The following is a 19,325-nucleotide window of genomic DNA, read 5'->3' on the forward strand; positions in this document are numbered from 1 at the left end:
CCCGCCTCCTGAGTAGCTGGGACTACATGTGCACACCCTCATGCCTAGTTAATGTTATAATTTTTTTGTAGAGACCAGGTCTTGCTATGTTGAGCAGGTTAGTCTTGAACTCAGGACCTCAAGCAATCCTCCCCTTGGCCTCCTCCCAAAGTGTTGGGATAACAGGCTTGAGCCTCTGACCCCAGCCTCATTTGGACTTCTTAATAGTTAGAAAAATACATAGATTTGTAATTTTTCTTCCAAAAGATATGGTTTAACTTGCTTTCTTGAATAAAATTTCCTTGACTTTCTTTTCCACTATGAAGCACATTCATTACTCTGTGGCTTTTACCTCTGGAACCCGGATCTGTTAACTTCAGTATCATTGGAATATTATTTGTATTTCTAACATGTACAAAGACTCAGAGCCAATTCATCCCATCTATGCATTTACCTCTCTGTCTATAAGGATCTCTGTTGGGATTTTCTTGGAAATAGTTCAGTGATAGCTTCATTTCTCAGACAAACGAAACTGAGTGAATAAAACATTTCCTGGAAATATGACAATCTCAGCATTGAAAAGTTAAGCACCGTAAATTTAGCAGATGCAAACAAACTAGTCCTCTTAATACTAATGTCAGAGCATTCCCTGAATTCCTATTTGATTGCTGCTTCAGAGACAGCCTAATTAGAAAGCATTTCCCATTCTTAGGTTCTTTCTTTGCAGTATCTGAACATTGCTAATTCAGCCTGGAAGAGAACTACTTTATGAATAGCTTTAAAATATGAGATGTGTGTGTGTGCGTATTTAGCATACCCTGAGGATACGTATTCGTATTGTTGAATGACGTTCTTAAAATTCTACCTTTGCTGTGATTAAAACAAGATACTGTCAAAAGGGAAGAGAGCTGGTATATAGGGAAACAATGGTTACGGGGAAAGAATGTCTTATCTCCAACTGATTGTATGTAAATGTGGTGTCTACTTTTCTAACAGACATCTACTGATACCGATATCACTTTACATTCACAGGGTGTGCTGTATTTTATGAAGGCATTTCATAGACATGGTTTTATTTAATCCTAAAAATGTCACAACTCTGCTAGTTTATAATCGTCTTCTGGGTTTAGGTACCTTCCTCAAATGAGAATCCTTCAAAGTATTGTGATTTCTAAAGCTCCCCAAATGGGAGCTTATACCTGTGTTCTTTCCAGTAACGTTAGTGGAATTATATTTAAGCTTCACAAAGTTTTGTAGATTCTTCATGTATTTGACTGTGACAACCCCATGGTCTGAACCTGTTGAGAATCCATTTACACTTCTTAAAGAGCCCATCTGCACAGTGTTCTGGGACTGGTGTCCAGGTATTTCCCTCCCATCAGAGAGATTCTGTGGGACAAATCTTTCTTTTCTCTGTCCTGGTACAGACCGATGTGTAAGATGAGACTTGCAAACATGGAGAACAGGGTAAGATCTCATGCTCCCCAGAGACTGGCTCGAACCAGGTAATTCCTGCAATGAGGATGGTCCTCGTGGGCCCACATCTGCTCTGTGGAACTATCTCTGTTCCTGCCTGGTTTCAAACCTGGTTCTCCAGCCCTTCTGAAAGTAACCTGGTTTTCTAATATTCTGCCAAGAGATTTTATTCACTTTACATTAGCCAGAGTATTTGTTTTGTCGTCTCTCCTCAAAAAACCCATATATATACTGTCTTTTGGAAGCAAGATCCCATAGTTATCAGAATTAGTTTGTTGAAGCAGTTTGCAAATGAAACTGACAAACTTTCATTAGTAATATCTTGGTTTTCTTTAAACAGAAAGGGGTAATTCATTAGAGAAGAAGACTCTTTAGGACTTTTACTGAAATAATAGTATATTCCTGTTTCCACTCTTATATTTTCCCTACCAATCAAAGAGATGAACTTGGTTGGTTGTATAAATGATATCACAGAATTCTGATTTACTACCAAATTATGTATGAAGCAGACCATTTTCCAAACTGGCTAGATAATAATGGTGCCTAGGATTTTCCAGGTGTCAGGGTTATAGTAAGCACTATCCATGAATTATCTTATTTAATTCTGACAATAGCTCCCTGAAGTGGCACTATGGTTATCCTCATTTTACTGGTGAAGAAATAAACTTAGAGAGGTTAAGTTGCACATCATAGCTGCCAAGCGGCAGAGCTAGTATTCAAACTAAGGAACTGAGCCACACCAACTAGTCTATACCAATATAATAATTAAGCACTTCATCATAAAACTTGTTTTCTAATTACAGAGATTGTGGAAATAGATGATTTTTATTTTTAATGTTTATTCTTAGCTCCAACCACACATTTAATTAATAGATTTGAGATTTATTTTATTTGTTTATAAAAATATGTTTTGCTTTTATGATTAAATGACTAAGCAGTAGGGACTATAATTTAATTACATATTTCTTAATTATTGGTGTATTAGTTAATTATATGAAGTTAATTTTTAAAATTAAGTAATTATATTTTATAACATGTTGCTGTTCTGATGTCAATCATATTTTTCTGATTTAGACTCAAGCATTGTTAAATATACAGTTAATTTTAACACTAAAATTAGTACAGGTTACTAATAAGATTTTATATACATTTTATATATGCATCTATATACACACATATACACATACAACACACAATTCAAATCTATTAAAATATTTCTTTATAATATATGCAAATATATTAAATATTAAGAAAAATATGCAAGTACCTTTAAAAAGTGAGCCTCAATTTTGAGATGGCTTGGAAATGTTGTAATTTTAGTATTTCTTGGTCTCAATATTCTGCTTTATTATTTTAAGTAGAAACTATTCTGTGTAGAAAAACCTACTGTGAGAAAATGACTTAACTATGTTGTCAGCTTCTTCAGGACAGGGCCATTGTTTCATATTCTTCACATGGAACGGCTTCTGGCACAATAAATGTTTGTTGAATTTGAATTTTGAATTTAAGTGAAATGATGCTGAAAATTTTACATTAGCTACAGCCATCCATCTGAATTTAAGCCAGCAGTTGCTATCTTGCATAGGGGAATCATTAATAATGTGGTTTCTAGTGGGATTATTTGGTGACAGTAGAAAATGAGATATTTCTTCTGCTTTGAGTTGTCTGTTTCAATCATGCATGGCTAAGTCTTCAGGGTAGTGTTTTTGGTTCAAGCGAAAATTATGAATTGTATTACCATTAAGGTTTCTGCTACCTTGAGGGACAAGAAATTAATAAATTTAATTTGACCCCCTATTTTTGTTTTGATTTATCAATATTACACAGCAGTCTACTGCCAGAACTAGCTATTGAGGGCAGTACTTCTGCATCTCACTTCAGTATCTTTTCTATTGTGCCTCTCATAGATCTTCTTATTACGTAATTATAAATGAATTATTATTCATTATTGAGCTAAGCTCTTCCCTACTAGTCAGCTCAATGAAAACAAAATTATCTAGTTTTTAGCAAAGAATGTACTGTGAAATATTTGAGAGATTTCCAATATTCAGGATGAAAAGAGGTTAGTTATTCAGTACACTGCTGTGCAATTACAAGTTGGCACGACCTTACTGGTGGAAGTTTAGTAAGGATATCAAGAACCTTAAAAAGTGTTTTCCCCTTAATTCACTATTTCCGTTCTGGGATGTTATGCAAAGAAAAATAACTGGCAAATGTACTGAAATACACACACAGATATACACACAAAACATTCACCATAGCATTGCTGAAAACAGCAATAAATTGGAAACATGCTAAATGTCCACTAATGGGGATTGGTTATAATACATATTTACCATAGATATGCAAAGAAAATACAGCTTTTCTATTTCCTGGTGCCTCATAGAATGTTTTTATGAAGCCTTAACTTATTGGAGAGCAGGGTGGTGGTAAGGTTAGTGGTGGATGATTGAACTTTCTACATGCCGTTTTATACAACTACAGTCTTGTCTGTTTTAAACTGGGGAGAAAACTCAGCCTCTTTTGGGCTAAGGCACAGTGTTTTGGACTTCCTTTCTTTCCTTCTGCTCCTTTCCAGGGTGACATCCAGGGTGATCTTGTGGTAGCTGGGGATGGAGGTGGCTTAGCTTTACATGACACCGTCTATAGTCACACTAGTCTCTGCTGAGGAATTGCACATACAAAGGGTAACTGGGGCTGGGCCCAGTGGCTCACACCTGTAATCTCAGCACTTCGGGAGGTCGAGGAGGGCGGATCACTTGAGGTCAGGAGTTTGAGACCAGGCTGGCCAACATGGTGAAACCCGGTCTCTACTAATAACACAAAAATTAGCCAGGCGTGGTGGTGGGTGCCTGTAATCCCAGCTACGTGGGAGGCTGGGACAGCAGAATCACTTGAACTGGGAGGTACAGTTTGCAGTGAGCCAAGATGGCACCATTGCACTCCGGCCTTGGATGACAGAGTGAAACTGTGTCTCAAAACAACAACAACAACTACAACAAAACAACAACAACAACAAAAGGCAACGGGTCCCATCTGGCCTTTTGGGAATAATATTCCCGTGTTAAATGCTGGAATTTAGAGTCTCAGACATTTGGTCCTGCTCTCAAAATGTGATCAAAATTCATTCTCCCCTTTGATGGTAAGGAAGTTAGGCATATGGCTGACCAGCCAGAGACTAAATTTTCCTGTGGTCTTTTGCAACTAGATATACTCATGTGAGTCATGGAGAGGGAATAGAAGAGATGCATGCCATTTCCATGCATGAGCCTTAAAACACTATTCCTAGACTTATCTGAGTTTTCTTTTCTTTTCTCATAAGCCAGAAAACTAATGTGGCTGTGATCCTTGGGTCCTTTTTATTTTTTTGTGCTGGCACATTTCTTGGCTATGTGAGCTGGTGAGGAGATCTAGAGATCTGACTTGTTATTATTATTTTTTTAGTAAAATGACCTAAGCAATTTATTTTATGTTAAATTAATTATTTTTTAAATTTATTATTATCATTATTTGGGATGGAGTCTTGCTCTGTCTCCCAGGCTGGAGTGCAGCGGCATGATCTTGGCTCACTGCAACCTCCGCCTCTGTGGTTAAGCGATTCTCCTGCCTCAGCTTCCCCCGTAGCTAGGATTACAGGCAGGCGACAGCACACCCTACTAATTTTTTTATTTTTAGTAGAGATGCGGTTTCACCATGTTGGCCAGGCTGGTCTGGAATTCCTGACCTCAGGTGACCTGCCCGCCTTGGCCTCCCAAAGTGCTGGGATTACAGGGATGAGCCACTGTGCCTGGGCTAATTTTTGTCTTTCAATAGTTCTTGCGGTGCAGGTAGTTTTTGGTTACATGGATAAATTCTTTAGTGGTGATTTCTGAGATTTTAGTGCACTCATCACTCAATCAATGTACACTATACCCAATATGTAGTCTGGTATCCTTCACCCACCTCCCAATCTTTTCTTGGGCCCTCGAGGCTCCAAAGTCTGTTATATCATTCTTATGCCTTTGCATCCTCATAACTTAGTTCCCACTTATAAGTGAGAACATATGATATTGGTTTTCTATTCCTGAGTAACTTCACTTAGAATAAATGGCCTCTAGTTCCATCCAAGTTTCTGCAAAAGATATTATTTCATTTCTTTTTAAGGCCGAGTAGTAGTCTATGGCATACACATACCACATTTTCTTTGTCCACTTTTTGGCAGTTGGGCATGTAGATTGGTTCCATATCTTTGTAACTGAGAATTGTGCTACTATAGACCAGCCTGTGTATGTATCTTTTTCATATGATGACTTACTTTCCTTTGGGTAGATACTCAGTAGTGGGATAGCAGGATCAAATGGATGTTCTACTTTTAGTTCTTTAAGGAAATCTCCATAGTGTTTTCCATAGTCGTTGTACTAATTTACATTCGACCAGCAGTGTAAAAGTGCTCCCTTTTCAACACATCCATGCCAACATTTATTATTTTTGACTTTTAAATTATGGCCATTCTTGCAAGAGTAAGGTGGTGTCTCATTGTGGTTTAATTTACTGATGATTATGATGTTGAACACTTTTTCATGTTTTTTGGCTATTTGTATATCTTCTTTTGAGAATTTTCTATTCATGTCCATTTTTTGATGTGGTTTTTTTTTGTTCTTGCTGATTTAAGTTTTTTGTAGATTCTGGATACTAGTCCTTTCTGACTTATTCTTAAGCAAATTTTTAAAGAAGTTTTTCTTATTTTGCTGTCCCATTTCCCGCCCCCTTTACTTTCGTCTCAGGGAAACCTGGTACCACCCATACCTGCACACTTGGAGAGTCTCTCATGTAATGCATATTACATATTACATGGTTCATAGGTTCCCCCAGGCTTGGCTTATAAATCAGTTTTCTGGGATATGTTAATTCAATCACTAGTCTTCCACCTGCTTTCCTGCTCCAAAAGTTTTACTACTTTAATATTGTCGTCCACTCTTCATGTTATAGGCTTATGTCTTTAAAAAAATCATTTTTCTAGCATTTAGTGAGTTGGGGAAGTGAGTGAACGATATGTGTATGCTCATATGATAATATTTGCTTAAGAGATTAGAATGATTTCTCATTTTCTTACTGTTAGGTTTTTGCTGTATTATAATTGTAAATATTTTATTGTTCAAGTATAAAGTTGAAAGCATATTCAAACACTTTTCTCAATGAGAAAACAAAACCATTTGAATGCAGATATAAACTTTTTAGTTTTTTTTAGTTTTTTTTTCTGTTTTCTTTTGTCTACTTTCTGGCTTAGATAAAAGAACATGGAGAATTGTTGCACCTCTGAAATTATTGGTCTAGAACTTTTAATGAAGAATAATATTTTATTCTTCTAGTCCTGGCAAGTACCTCTTTAATTGTGTGATGTATTTGAACAGATCAGTCCATTCTCTTCCATCTTCTGTCTTATGACCATGGTGTATGAATTTGCAAAATAGATGGCATACAGGTTGCTATCCTGATTGTGGAACCAAGTGAAATGAGAACTGGAAATACCGCAATCAAAAGTTGGAAGTAACATCGACTTCCCTACTTAAATAATGTTCTGCAGATTCAACAACACTCTGCCTCTTGCTTCATGAGCTGATGTGTAATGGGGCTCACCAAAGACAACCCAGTGTTTGGAATGGCACAGGCTTTTGGTGGCTTTCCCAGCATTAGCCCTCTTGATGTCAAGTGCATTTGTGGGGCGGTTTAGGGGCTCTAGAATTTCAAGAGTGGAAGAACTGTACAGAATGTTCAATCTAGCTGCCGTGAAACACTGAGGTACTATCCACCACTTGGATGCCAAGGTGTTGTATGGGTGGAGATTGAAGACTTCCATTGGAAATACATTTATGGGTACAGTCAAATGGAAGTTGTCTATGAGGACCACGTATTCTTCTTTCCAGGCTCCCATATTCTCTCCTGACACCCTAAGAAATGAAAGCCTGCTCCTTCAGTGCTGATTGAGCCTTCTAAGTAAAACAAGTGAATGTGAGTTGATACTCCTCTGTGGATAGGATGCATTTAAGTTAGGGCTTCCAGATCCCTGCATTTTCATTTTCTTATCTATCAAATGGGGCTGATACTACCTATATTGAATAGTTGTTCAGAGTTAGTGAGAATAAATTTAAAATGCCTACCACACAATGCATGGTAGCTAACACTGTGGTTGAAGGAGAAAATTCATAGGAAGGATCTTACTTGTTTTCCTGTGAACGTGCTACATGGACTTCTGCCTGCTTACAAGGCTGTCAGGACTACAGAGAGAAAATTATCAATCAAAATTGTGATGCATCAATTAATTTAAGCCTGGAAAATACTTCAGGATATGTGAGCTGCTCTTGAAAATGCGCATTTATTAACCACACTGGTGGAATAAAGCCTCTGTTCACCACAGCACAGTGGAATCCTGATGAAGTGCTTCATCCACCAGGTAAACAGCAGGTCCAGGCTTGGCAAATCAAACGCAAGAGTGAGCATTTTCATTAGTCTTAGATTTTTAGGAGACAGGTACAGGAAAAAAAAAATAAGCACTTAAAATCAGGTTGTTATATATTGACTGAAAAAAGCCAGGTTAAAAAAAAGAAGATGCCAAAACATTGATTAGAAGGGCTACGTTATTTGATGCAAAGGTGTCTCTGCATATTTACATGGCATGGATAAGACAGTGCCTTATGGCACCCAAGTGTACAGTCTACAGCTACAATTACTTTATTGATCACAGAAATCAAAATCCATTCAACACAGAGGACTTGTTTTATTATTTGTTATACCCCAAATTACTTTGAAATAACTTAAATGAAAGCAAAATTGGAAATGATTATTTCATTGATTTTTTGAAGAAATAAATTTTCTAATTACTGAATGATCTGGCTATTTGAAAATTAATCTTCTATGTATTTTATAATTTGACCCAGTAACACCAAACCATTTACAAATAGGGAAACTATGCTTTAAATTTAGTCTGGGCACAGTGGTTTACGTCTGTAATCCCAGCACTTTGGGAAGCTGAGGCAGGAGGATCTCTTGAGCCCAGGAGTTCAAGACCAGCCTGGGCAATGTAGGGAGATCCCATCGCTACAAAAATCAAACAGAATTAGCCAAGTGTGGTGGCATGTCACCTGTAGTCCCAGTTATTTGGGAGGCTGATGTGAAAGGATCCTTTGAGCCTGGGAAATTGAGGCTGCAATGAGCTATGATCGTGCCACTGCATTCCAACGTGGATGACAGAACAAGACCATGTCTCAAACAACAGCAACAGAAATGTAGAAGAAGGAGACAGTACATCTTAAAATTTCAAGCTTCTCAAAGAATATTCAAGAATATGGAATGGTAATTACACAAGATAAGTGAAAAAAATCAACTTAAATAATACTTACAAAATTATTCCAATTTTGTCAAGATTTTGAATAGGACAAAAAGATGAGTTTATGCTATAAAATGTTAGCAATGGCTTTATTTATTTATTTATTTATTTATTTATTTATTTATTTAATTTATTTATTTTTGAGACAGAGTCTCACTCTGTCGCCCAGGCTGGAGTGCAATGGCACGATCTTGGCTTACTGCAACCTCCGCCTCCTAGCTTCAAGCAATTCTCATGCCTCAGCCTCCTGAGTAGCTGGGATTACAGGCGTCTGCCACCACACCAGGCTAATTTTTGTATTTTTAGTAGAGATGGGTTTCACCGTGTTGGTCAGGCTGGCCTCAAACTCCTGACTTCAGGTGATCCACCCACCTCTGCCTCCCAAAGTGCTGGGATTACAGGCGTGAGCCACTGTGCCCGGTTGAATTTTTTATTTTCTATTGCACATCACTCGTTTATTATACTGATCTGGAAAAAGGATTTAGTACAGTTGTGCTCAAATGAACACTGGACCCGTGTTGCAGGGCCAAGCAACTAGAACATGATTCAGAAATCAGTGAAAGACATACTTGGACAAGACCAAGAAGCATTTCACTGCCACAAAACAAGGTGGGAAGGGATTCTAAAACACACAGCAGGAAGCACTCCTGCCCCTCAGAGGTCAAGGAGCTTGTCCCATGTTGGTATGAGGAACGGCTTATTTTCTGAGGACCACATGTGGGACTATTTCAACTGCCACGAGAAACCCCAGAAGGGTTATTGTTTTGTATTATTTATATATTATATATATATATATTCTTTTTTTTTTTTTTTGTAAAAGTAAAAGTAACACCTAAACTAAATTCAGGATTGATTCCAACCTTCTAGAGCCCATTCCTCTGGGGTCAGAGAGGAAACAGTCGTCACATCACCATGCAGGTTACATTCATCTTTCACCGGAATGACTAGAGCCCCCAGGCAGTGGCCTGACAGTAGAAGAGCACAGGACTGGCTCCAGGGGGCAGACAGGCTCTCTTGCTTCTCCTCATTGGTCATGGCTTAGCATGGTTCCTCTCCACAAGTCCTTAGTAAACAAAGCACTCGCAAAAACCCAAGTCACTACCTTTAAACTCTCTTGGCTGAGGGGAGCTTTTCCACAGCTTAGACTGAGAACCTGTGCCCTAGAAGTGCTATTCTGACTAGACTGTACGAAGCGAGTGGGTGCAGGAGACAAAATGGCTAAAATGAAAATGGGAGCCACCGGTCCCCATCTGCAGCGACAACTGAAGATGTCTACAGACGTGGTCAGTGTGACACGTGCAGGAGGGAGGGGCAGAGGGACGCGACGGGCAGGGACAGTGCTCCTGGGGACAGTAGCCTGCCCGCTGACCTTCACTTCTTGGCCTTGCCCTGGGCAGCCACAGCTTCCGTAGCTTCACGCACGGTCTCTTCATCCCCCAGGAACTGCATGGGCTTGATGGGCTTCGAGCTCTTGTCCAATTCATAGACAATGGGAATACCAGTCGGCAGGTTCAGCTGCATGACAGCCTCTTCAGAGAGACCCTCCAGATGCCTGACAATGCCTCAGAGGCTGTTGCCATGGGCTGCAATCAGTACCCATTTCCCTTCCTTGATCTGGGTCACTATTTCTTCATTCCAGAAGGGCAGAGCTCGGGCAAGAGTGTCCTTCAGACTATTACAGGAGGGTAGTTGATCTTCTGTGAGGTCTGCATACCTGCGACCCTTCCTTACGTTGCTGTAGAAAGGATGATCCGGTCCATTGGAGGTGGTGGGACATCATAGGAGCTCCTCCAGATCTTCGCCAGGCCTCACCACGCTCTGCAGCAGTTTCTGCTTTATTGAGACCAGTTAGACCCCCATAGCGCCGCTCTTTGAGGCGCTAAGTCCTCACTACTGGCAGCCACATCTGATCAATGGCATCTGGCACTGTCCAGAGGGTCCGGATTGTTCTCTCAAGCAGATATCAAACTCGTAGCCAGCATCTGGCAGCGCCTGCCCCCCGCGCTTTGCCTCCTAGTCGCCTGCTGGGCTCAGGTTGGCATCGTACCAGCCACCGAAGCGGTTCTCCAGGTTCCACGCAACCTCGCCGTGCCGGATCAGCACCTGTTTGTAGGCGGCGTGGCGGCGGGCTGGGGATGCGGCACCGACTGGGGTTCGCAGATTCCAGAGTGCTTTTTGAATATTTTGTTCTTTATACTTTTTGATATTTGCCAATTTTTTTTTTGTAAAGAATCTGTTTTCTATTTATAACATTTTTTTCTTCAACTCTTTTATTATTTTTTTCTTCATGTTTCTTTAAGTTCCGGGATACATGTGCAGGATATGCAGGTAACAACTGCATAGCAACCCACCATGGCACACACATGGATAAATGTGTGCCATGGTGATTTGCTGCACAGATCAACCCATCATCTGGGTGTTAAGCCCAGCACCCATTAGCTGTTCTTCCTGATGCCCTCCTTCTTCCCGCCTAACACCCAGCAGATCCCAGTGTGTGGTGTTCTCCTCCCTGTGTCCATGTGTTCTCATCATTCGCCTCCCACTTATAAGTGAGAAAATATGCAGATTTCTGTTCCTGCATTAGTTTGCTGAGGATTAACGGCTTTCAGCTCTGTCCACGTCCCTGCAAAGGACATGATCTCATTCCTTTTTATGGCTGTGTAGTTCCATGGTGTATATGTGCCACATTTCCTTTATCCAGTCTATCATTGATGGACATTTGGGTTGATTCCATGTCTTTGCTATTGTGAAGACTGCGGCAATGAACATACACATCAATGCATCTTTATGACAGAATGGGTCAAACGGTATTTCTGCTTGTAGATCTTTGAGGAGTCACCACACTGTCTTCCACAATGGTTGAACTAATTTACACTCCCATCAATAGTGTCAAAGGGTTGCTATTTATCTGCAACCTCACCAGCATCAATTGTTTCTTGACTTTTTTTTTTTGGGACGGAGTTTCACTCTTGTTGCCCAGGGTGGAGTGCAATGGTGCGACCTCAGTTCACTGCAACCTCTACCTCCCGGGTTCAAATGATTCTTCTGCCTCAGCCTCCCAAGTAGCTGGGATTACAGGTGTGCACCACCATGCCTGGCTAATTTTTGTATTTTAAGTAGAGACAGGGTTTCACCATGTTGTTCAAGCTGGTCTCGAACTCCTGCCCTCAGGTGATCCGCCTGCCTTGGCCTCCCAAAGTGCTGGGATTACAGGTGTGAGCCACTGTGCCTGGCCCTGTTTCTTGACTTTTTAATAGTCACCATTCTGATTGGTGTGAGATGGTTTCTTATTGTGGTTTTGATTTGCATTTCTCTAATGACCAGTGATGTTCAGCTTTTTTTCATTTGTTTGTTGATGATGTGAATGTCTTCTTTTGAGAATTGTCTGTTCATATTCTTTGCCCACTTTTTAATGAGGTTGTTTGTTTTTTTCTTGTAAATTTGTTTAAGTCTCTTGTAAATTCTGGATATTAGGCCTTTGTCAGATGGATAGTTTGTAAATATTTTCCCCCAATCTGTAGGTTGTCTGTTCACTCTGATGATAGTTTCTTTTGCTGTGCAGAAGCTCTTTAATTTAATTAGATACCATTTGTCAATTTTTCCTTTTGTTGCAAATGCTTTTGGTGCAAAACACTTTTTTTTTATAAGAGGATTTTCTCTCTCAGTTTTTAAACCAATCTGTCTTAGTCTATTTCTGCTGCTATAACAATACCACAGAATGGGTAATTCATGAATAACAGAAATCAATTTCTCACAGTTCTGGAGGCTGGAAAGTTCACAATCAAGGCGTTGACTGATTCAGTATCTACTAAGGGGTCGCTTTCTGCTTCCAAGATGGTTCCTCGTTGCTGTGTACTCCAGAGAGGACAAACGCTGTGTCCTCACACGACAGAAGGGGAAAAGGGGTGGAGAGCTCTCTGAAGCCTCTTTTCTAAGGGCACTGATCACATTCACAAGTGCAGAGCCCTCATGACTTAATCATTTCCCCAAAGGCCCCACCTCTTAATACTGTTGCATTGGGGATTAAGTCTTAACATGAGTTTTGAAGGGACACAGTCATTCAAATGATAGCAATTCCCAAACATCATTTTTTTCATTTTAAATTAGATCCTCATTTTTATGAAATTAGAAATGAACATTTTCCCAAAGCCATTATGTTTCTGACTGTTTCCATGAACTTTTTTTGGTGACATCCACTCTGTTAAGTCATTCTTGATTTCTTAAAATAAGAGCCAGTGAAACCCAAGTCTGAAACATCTTATGGGATCAGATCACAAACTTCATTTTCTTCTTTGGGTGGCAGTCTTCCTTTTTGACCACTTTACTGCAAAGACCAAGAATTGTTACTTCTGATCACACATGGGTGCTGAGAAGGCTGCTAGGATCATTTGACTATGGAAGACAACAGAATGGTAAAGCTGGGATGATCATGTGGATCATTCTGGAAGAGAGGAAAGCCCAAAGAAATTTCCCAAGGCCTTGCAACTAGTTTTTGGCTTATCCAGGTGAGATATTCTGGTATTCATTATTCTAAACTGATGCCACAATCATTTATTCTATCTTCCATCTCCAAATAATGTTACATGACTTGATTGTCTTGTTTTACGGAGGCTTCAGATAAATAATGGCTGCCGTTTGTCATTTTAAGATGGAGAAAAATCCCCTTTCCTCAACAATCTTTTCTTTATTCACAATGTAAATTAATACTAACAAGCTCTCTCAAGCTGGATCCTTAAGCTTTGGGGAGAACTTTCAGTGTCTCACCCACTTCAGAAGCGTTTACTTATCATCAGCATTAAGTATGATAGTTCAAAGCAGCATTGCCTGTTTCTGAAAATCAATTCCATAGTAGACTTTGCTGCCTCAGCTTTTTTTGGACTAACTCTTACAAAAATGACTGGTTCCAGCTTCGGAAGTCCTGGGTTGGGGTCCAGTTTTCCCACATAATCACTGTATAAACTCATTCAGGTTGTTTAACTTCCCTGATTATCCAATGATAAAGTGCTAAATCATCACAAAACATTTCATTTTAAATTCCTTTATACTTAAATTCGTTATTTTTGTATGGATCTCCCGATTTTTCTTATTAGAGCAGCTCAAGTAGTATGTTTCCAAAGCAGAGCTCTTTAAACCCTGTTTTCTTTTCTCCCCTTCTCTCTCTCTCTCTCTCTCTCTCTCTCTCTCTCTCTCACTCTCTCATACTAATGTGCCCACACCTACACCACTCCTCTCTCCCTTTGTTTCAGAATACTTAACTCCAGGGTGACTTAGGTTGCCATTTACTAATAGGTGCAACTTGTGTGAAAGGATGAGCATTTTGAAGAACTGGATGAAAACTCAGTTGGAAAAGCACAGGAAGCCTCTAAATGAGAGACAGCTGAGTTGGGACAAGCACACAGAGTGCAGACTCAGCTACGCCCTTGCAAGGTGCAGGTAGGTGGGCTACATTCACATGATCCTCCTGCTTTCTCTGCTGCTGCGCCGGACTTCAGGGCACTGTTTAGGATTAGGCACAGTGGTGCCAGTCGGGAGGGATGAGGGAGGGCGGAAATCTTATCTGATTGCTTTTAGGCTGTGCTTGCCTGGGGCAGTCACATTTTTCTAATTTGTACAAAGGTGTCATCTGGATTAATCGGAGTTGTGGTAGAATTAGTCTAAATTTCAGCAAAAGCTACTATGAGTAAATATTGAGTCACTGAGAAAGATTTTATTTTTTATTTTTAGAGACGAAGTCTCGTTCTTTTGTCCAAGCTATCATACCTCACTACAGCCTCCCACTCCCGGGCTCAAGTCATCCTCCTGCTTCAGCATCCCTAGTAACTAGGATTACAGGCATGAGCCACTGCGCCTGGAGATTTTTAATAGACAGGTCAGGAAATGCCTAAATTATAGCCGGGGTCTAGGTTACACAAAGGTGGGAACTCTGATGGATCTGAAAGAAAAGGTGGACCATCTTTCTAAGATGGGTCTACATCAATGCAATGACTGCTTTAGTCAAACGCTTTAATGAAAAACTAAATAATGCTTGCTATTGAAACAGCAGAGTGACACATATTATTGACAACTCATGTACATAAATGTTCTTGGATCGAGTGACTCTAAAATATCATAAGAAAATATAAAAAACAGATGCAATTAATGCTTAATTTCACTTGATTTTTGCTAGCAGGGTTTGGAGGGCCTTTCTCCTTTACTCTGGGCCCAATGTCATTTTGGCTGTCCCTTGGCCCACTTAAATCAGCCTCCAGTCTTTGAAAAGAGGCCATGGAACACTTTAGATAGGAAGCAGACAAAATAAGGTCAAATAAAAGTCCGAGTAAGGTGGGCCGCAATTCTTCTTCTCATGCATTTCAAATTAAGAGGGACTGTAACGGTTAACTATAAAGTATTCCACCTTGAACCCCCGCACTCTCTTTATCTAGCACACCATAATAAAAGATCAAGAGTTCCTGCTTATTATCTTATTTTTCCTGCTTGCTCCACCAGGCTAAGGCCCAGTCTGGTTATGGATTAACACGGTGATCAATAGTAAGCCTGCTGTCTCTCTCTCGGCAGGGGAAAATGAACTCAAAATGCAGTCAAACTCTTATTGATCAAGGATATAGGTCTCACTTTCATTACCTCTGTCTCCTGATAACCCACAAATAATGTGATGAGTTGCTAATCTCTCTGATTTTCAATGGACCCTTCACCCTTCCTGTCTGCACATTGCAGCTTTTATTTTCATCTTGATACACACTCTGTGTAATTCATGTAGCACTAACTCTCACTCTCTTACCGTCAGTCCTGGTCAATCAGAGTTAATAATATCGCTCTTCACTGGGGATGGAGGATTCAGCCAGTTCAAAATAGAATGTCTACAAACGAGGCAAGGAAATGCAAGATGCAGACAGCTCCTTTCAAGGACAGAGAGATGTGAAGTCTTCTTGGTGAAGCAACACTCAAATCCCAAGATCTGACCTGCTTCTACCAAGGTAGAAGATTCACAAACTTAAACGTTCAAATCTCTTACATGGCTAATTTTATCTTGGCTTCTGTTTCTCAGAGGACATGAACTGAGTGATGCAAAGCTTTTTACCCTGGTGGTGCTAGGAGTGGGTCCCCTCCTTCTTGGTGCCTAAATGGTCATGGAATTTCTATTAAATAGCTGGAGAGAATACCATGGGAACCCCGAGAGAAGCGGACCTTTAAAATATTGTGCTTATTTATTTATTTATTTATTTGAGACAGAGTCTCGCTGTGTTGCCCAGGCTGGAGTGCAGTGGTGCGATCTTGGCTCACCTCTGCATCCTGGGTTCATGCGATTCTCCTGCCTCAGCCTCCTGAGTAGCTGGGATTACAGGCATGCGCCACCACACCCAGCTAATTTTTGCATTTTTAGTAGAGATGGGGTTTTACCTTGTTGGCCAGGTTGATCTTGAACTCCTAACTTCAACTGATCTACCCACCTTGGACTCCCAAAGTGCTGAGATTACAGGCGTGAGCTACTGCGCCTGGCCGCTTTATTTTATTTTTTATCTATCTATCTATCTATCTATCTATCTATCTATCATCTATCTATCTATCTATATCTATCTATCATCTATCTATTATCTATCTGTCTATTGACATGGTTATGAGACTGTCTAATTTTTTTTTTTTTTTTTTTTTTGGTAGAGACAGGATTTTGCCATATTGCTTAAGCTGACCTCGAACTCCTAGGCTCAAGCGATCCACCTGCCTCGGCCTCCCAGAGTGCTGGGATTACAGGAGTGAGCGGCCATGCCTGGCCTGTGTTGATTTATTTAATTAAAGGTAGAGCAATATAACAGAAACAATGTGGCTTTTGAGTCAAAAGCCCTACTTTAGAGTCTTAGATCGTCCACTTATGCAGGGAAACGAGGACATCGTGGGAAAAAAAATCACTTAACTTTTCTTTAGAAAATTTTCATCTGCTTTATAGATAAAAATGGTCTTCCTTTCCAACTTAGATTCAGCAGAATGGCTCCTGCAAAGAAGGGTGGCGAGAAGAAAAAGGGCCATTCTGCCATCAATGAGGTGGTGACCCGAGAATACTCCATCAACAAGTGTCCCCCTGGGCACTCTAAGAGATTCGAAAATTTGCCGTGAAGGAGATGGGAACTCCAGATGTGCACATTGATACCAGGTTCAACAAAGCTGTCTGGGCCAAAGGAATAAGGAATGTCCCATACCAAATCCGTGTGCGGTTGTCCAGAAAACATAATGAGGATGAAGATTCACCAAATAAGCACTATACTTTGGTTACCTATGTACCTGTTACCACGTGAAAAAATCTACAGTCAATGTGGATGAGAACTAATCGCTGATCAAATACATTAAATGAAGTTGTAAAATTGTAAAAAAAGAAAAAAAAAAGGACCCAAATCAGTTTTAGGAAAATGATTCCTGTCACAAGCATGGTTATTTTTTTAGTTTGTTAGTAACATAACTTTACTACCATTTTGGGGGGGATTCTGCGACTTATGACTTTTTTTTTTTTTTTTACAGCAAGTCTTTTCATTTTTATTACTCAAAAAAGTTTCATTTTTTTATTTAGCTTTCTGACTCTGTGCTTGTGCCTTCAAGACTTTCGCAACGATTTTCTGCTCCTCGATAAGGAAAGCACGCTTGATCCTGTCACGAACACATTTAGCACACATGGAACCACCATAGGCCCTGCTGACACGTTTCTTTGTTTTGGACAATCTCATAAGAACTTTAGGTCTTACAGCACGAACCCCTCGAAGTCTGCGTGGGCACACACCACATGCAGATTTTGGTGCTTTCCCAACCTTCTTGGTATAAAGGTAAACAATTCTATTACCGGGGGTTCGGGACAGCCTAGTTCTGTTAGAGGCTGTATTGTAGGAAAGCCTACGTCGGTATGTCAAACGCTGGACCATTCTGAGTGCCCCTACGCCAGCTCAAAGGACTGCTCCTGAGAGCTCTAGGCTTCCTCAGCTCCTCGGATGGCAGCCGATTGGGAAGGAAAACGACTTATGACTTTTTTAAAGCAAAGCAAAAAGAAAGGAAAAACCCTTCAAGTTTCATAATGTGTGATATTGCTTGGGCATTTGGCTTATCAGAGATCCTCAAGTATAAAATGGCATTGAACACAGGTATAAAAAAGACAACTAATACTCACTGTTTTCCTCAGCTGAATTGTTAGAATTGAATTCAAACAAACAATGGTTGCTTTTACCTCTTCGATATAAAACCCTAGGAAGGCTCACCTACCTGAATCACTTTTGTGAGTAAAATCATAATATTTTCTGCTGCCAAACTGATTAAAATAAGTTACCATGACACCAATTCCTCATTCCTGAAGAAGATACGAGATGACCAGCTGCAACTAAGCAAATACTTTGCTCGCGTTCAGCCCATAGGGTCTGAATGCTGTTTTCCAGCTCCAGTCCAAACAATTTGCACACCTGTTGAAGAGAAAGTAAAATATGACAGTGGTACAAACTCCGGGGGATTAAAGCGATTTTCACTGAGCTCTTAAAGCTGAGGTAATTGCAGGTCTCATTTTCTTCTTTGGTTATGCAGAGCTGCTTGTGAAATTTGACAACAAAGTCCTCGTCCCCTTTTTTGCAAGGGACTGGGTGGCAATTTCTTCAGTTTTCCCCCTTTCCTCTGTGCTGAGTCACTTTTGAAATTCTCTCATTTCCTTTGGCTTCATGGGATAAGATAAAAGGAAAATCTATCCAGGGCAGGCTTTTGTTTATTGGGCAGATTTTGGAAGTAACTTTAGAAGTATGTTTTTTTTTTTTAACCTATTCTTTTAAAATTCTGATATCAGACAGCTGAGAGAATGAGAGGAAAAGGTGGTTGGTGAAGGCTGGTGAGAAAGCTTACCCTGCTTATTTTGTAAACACAGGAGGAGAAGGCACTCAGGGAATGCTCCCCTCTTGGTGTTCTCCGTGTTCTCATGGTGTGCAGTGTCATATACATCCAGTCTCTGATTTGCTGTACTTCCCAGGCTGAACATATGCTGCAGAATACCTTTGATGTTGCCACAATTGTGTGTGTGATCTTCAATCACGGATGTCATCAACTTTTATTAAACTTAATATAGATAAAACCAAGACATTATTGATTAGTTCTGCCATGCAAACCTCCCAGGCTTCCTCTTCGAGTGGTTTTCTTCTGGGGAGGCTGTCTTTATCCTTTCAATAATGCTCATGCCCTTGGAGCCACTATGGCTTCTGAGTTTTCTTTTGAAGCCCACATCAATCATATAATTAAGACAAAGTTGTATTAATACAACTACAGCAATCTTGCCATATTGGAAGGCATGTTCTCTGGTCTGCTGGCGCAGGTTTAACTCATGCCCCTCTTTCATGTGGGCATAATTACTGCTGTTCTTTTTTACGGTTCTTTGCGGTATATTTTCTGTTAATCCAAATTTAACCAGACACACCCTTGTTTGGTTTTAAACTTTTCTACCTTATTAATAGGATTAACTGGATTCTGACAAAGAAGGTCAGATTCTCTTTCCCCTTTG

At 40.1% G+C, this 19,325-nt stretch overlaps 1 protein-coding gene and 2 pseudogenes across 1 annotated transcript; 1 reads left to right on the plus strand and 2 right to left on the minus strand.

The window, feature by feature from the left end:
- Positions 1-10,189: 10,189 nt before the first annotated feature.
- Positions 10,190-13,782, minus strand: LOC101152007 (phosphoglycerate mutase 1-like; annotated as a pseudogene).
- Positions 13,783-16,789: 3,007 nt separating this feature from the next.
- On the plus strand, positions 16,790-17,145 carry LOC101152370 (large ribosomal subunit protein eL31-like; annotated as a pseudogene).
- Positions 17,146-17,305: 160 nt separating this feature from the next.
- Positions 17,306-17,804, minus strand: LOC109023382 (large ribosomal subunit protein eL34-like). The gene has a single exon (XM_055362513.2). The coding sequence runs from the start codon at positions 17,719-17,721 to the stop codon at positions 17,368-17,370; it is 354 nt and encodes a 117-aa protein (XP_055218488.2). The 5' UTR covers positions 17,722-17,804; the 3' UTR covers positions 17,306-17,367.
- Between the last annotated feature and the right edge of the window lie 1,521 nt (positions 17,805-19,325).

The sequence above is a fragment of the Gorilla gorilla genome, chromosome 16, assembly GCF_029281585.2.
Source record: "Gorilla gorilla gorilla isolate KB3781 chromosome 16, NHGRI_mGorGor1-v2.1_pri, whole genome shotgun sequence".
In the NCBI taxonomy this organism is placed as follows: Eukaryota; Metazoa; Chordata; class Mammalia; order Primates; family Hominidae; genus Gorilla; species Gorilla gorilla.

Excerpts from the sequence above, each read along its gene's own strand:
- LOC109023382 (XM_055362513.2), bottom strand. The coding sequence starts at position 17,721 with ATGGTCCAGCGTTTGACATACCGACGTAGGCTTTCCTACAATACAGCC.